A 2407-nucleotide genomic window follows, 5' to 3' on the forward strand; every position below is an offset into this window, starting at 1 on the left:
GGCCGAGCGGGAACAGGGCTGCCAGCCGCTCCAGTGGTAACCCAGCGCGCCGCCCCACCCCCACCCTCGCTCCAGCGCAGGGGGTGGCGAAGGGCATGGCCTGGACCCTGATTGTGACGCTTCGGTGACCCCGAACATGGGAGAGATGCTGGAAACTGGGTGCGTCTGTGTCCACCTGCCGGGACCAGCTCGGCGTGAACACGTCTCTGAGTGGGGAAGGCTGTGGGTCAGAAACAGAGGCAGTGACAAACACAGAGCATAGGAAAGCCAGGGCCGGTGGGCGCAGCTGCTCTGAGGGGGAAGGTGCGCCCAGAACCAGCTGCAGGGTATTCTCTCACGGGGCAGGGGATGGGGGAGGGGAAATGGGATGCAGGAGGAGTGGGGAGGAGGAAGTGGGATGCGAAGAGAATAAAGGAGGGGAAGCAGGAGCAGAGCCGGGCGTTCTGGGTGTAAGTCATCTGAAGATGCGAGAATGACTGGCCCATGTCATTTCTGACCTTGGGGACAATTTGATGAACGCACGTGACTTCCTTTAGCCCGACACTGGGCAGTATGAGGTATTGGGGGGTCAACAACCGGAAGACAGCCATCGACAGCAGGCAGGTACTGCTTTCGTAGGTAGATGCTTCTCACAGCCCTGCTAGAGCAGCTTACGCGTTTCTGCATGTGTCTGCAGGCCACATGTTCTCAGATCGGCTGCTCCACATCCACCACCACTCGGGGGTCCCCCGAGGCGCCCTTGGCCCAGGCCCACCTCAGTGGATGCTGCGTGCCCAGGACCCTGGGCTGCTCCCCGCTCCCATGCACCCCAGCGCTGCGGCAGGTTTGCTGAGGCCCTGGATTGGGGGCACACGCTGGTGGTGGTAGAGACGCCCTGGGAGTTCGTGCACCCGGCAGCAGCATGGCCAGGCCTGGTGCACACCCAGCTTCTCCATGCTACGTCCCTCCAGAGAAGACGCAGTTTCAACAGGGAGCAGCCCGACAGCCCTCCCACACACCGAGGCCGAGCCAGCTCCCTGCGATGCTGTCTTTGTGAGGGACGGGGACTGGCAGTGGCCCTGAGCACAGCTCGGTCAGCAGCCTGGAGACAACGGTTCCCAGACTGCCACGCTGCGCTCTGCAGATGTGGGCATCCGGGGACGTGAGGCTCCACGCTTCAGCACACGCAGCACCGGCCCAGACGCTAGGCCTGGCCCTTGGCTGTGCTGGGTGCACGGGAGGACGAGTCCAGCATTGGTCCCGCAGCTGGCCAGTCATGGCAGGGTCTGCTGAGCGAGTGGCGGGCGACACAGATCTGGCCGCCTGGGGCTGGGTCCCTCGGACCTCCTGCTGGGGGAGTGATGGGACTCCGTGTGGCTGGGTGCGGGCCCTCGGCTCTGACCTGCCCGACGTGGGCTGCATCTGTGAGCTCATGTTCGCCCTGTGGGCTGTGGTGCTCTGGAAAGCAGGCCGCCCCTCCTGGTGATGCGGCCTTCCCTGGAGGCGGGAGTGCTTCTGAGCCCGCCCCGGCCCGGCCGCCCTGGCAGCAGAAACCGTGAGCAAGGACAGTCTGCGGCCGTGACTGGCGCTGTAGCCAGAGCCTAGTGCTCCTTGTGGCCCTGGGCAGGAGACAGAAGTTTGGGGTGGGGGGGGGCTGCAGGGGAGGTGACGGTCACCAGCTGCCTCCTGTCTGCATGCGGGTCTGCACCCTGACTCGAGCCAGCTCTCGGTTCACAGAGTAATTCGGTTTTGATCTCACATCAGATCTGCAGCCAGGACAGACGGGCTTTTCAGCCAAAGCTTTATTTTAACGTCTCATCATTTCAAAGGCCCCTGTGTCCTCAGGCCGGAGATGGCTTTGCGTCGATTGCTGTCTCTTTCAGGCCACCACAAAGGGTTTCAGAGTGAGCCAGGCCGAGTGCGCTCATTACATGTGCTTTCATCTGTCTGCAGGCCCTCCGCAGCCCGGGGGTGGGGTGTGCCAGGCGCCTTTGGCTCAGAGCCCACCCCCAGCCCCTGATCTGAGGGCGGGTTGCGTTCTAGAACTTGGCAGCTGTCTTCTGGGAGTTGCTGATGTTGCCTGAACTTTGGTACCACAGAGTCCTGTGATATGCTGGCCCTGTGGCCTGATAGTTGGGGGAGCCAGGTCCCACACGGCTAGAACCCTGCAGCCTGGCGCGTGTGCCCCAGACCCTGACGAGAGAGAGAGAGGGAGGAGGGGTTGCAGTGTGGCCGTGTCAGGGACGGTGCACGCCCCCTCCCTTTCTGCCTCCTCTCGGGAGCACCCATGCCCTCTGGCAGTCAGAAAATGTCCTGCCATGTCCCTGTCCCCACGTAGCATCTGCTATCATGGGGTTTTTTCCTTTAGTTTTTTTCCTTTTTTGGAGTTTTTTTTTTTTTTTTTTTTTTTTTTTTTTGTAGAACTGGG

The 2407-nt window shown here is 61.9% G+C and overlaps 1 protein-coding gene across 1 annotated transcript in view; it reads left to right on the forward strand.

Annotated features, from left to right (window-relative positions):
• MTG2 (mitochondrial ribosome associated GTPase 2) overlaps positions 1–2150 on the forward strand; it is a gene marked incomplete in the record, with an annotated part of 8775 nt that extends 6625 nt beyond the window's left edge. Inside the window, 1 exon segment of the mRNA XM_014591311.2 lies at positions 76–2150. Within this exon segment, the coding sequence (XP_014446797.1) occupies positions 76–262 (187 nt within the window).
• Positions 2151–2407: the final 257 nt, after the last annotated feature.

This window comes from Tupaia chinensis, unplaced genomic scaffold (assembly GCF_000334495.1).
Source record: "Tupaia chinensis unplaced genomic scaffold, TupChi_1.0 Scaffold000558_1, whole genome shotgun sequence".
NCBI lineage: Eukaryota > Metazoa > Chordata > Mammalia > Scandentia > Tupaiidae > Tupaia > Tupaia belangeri.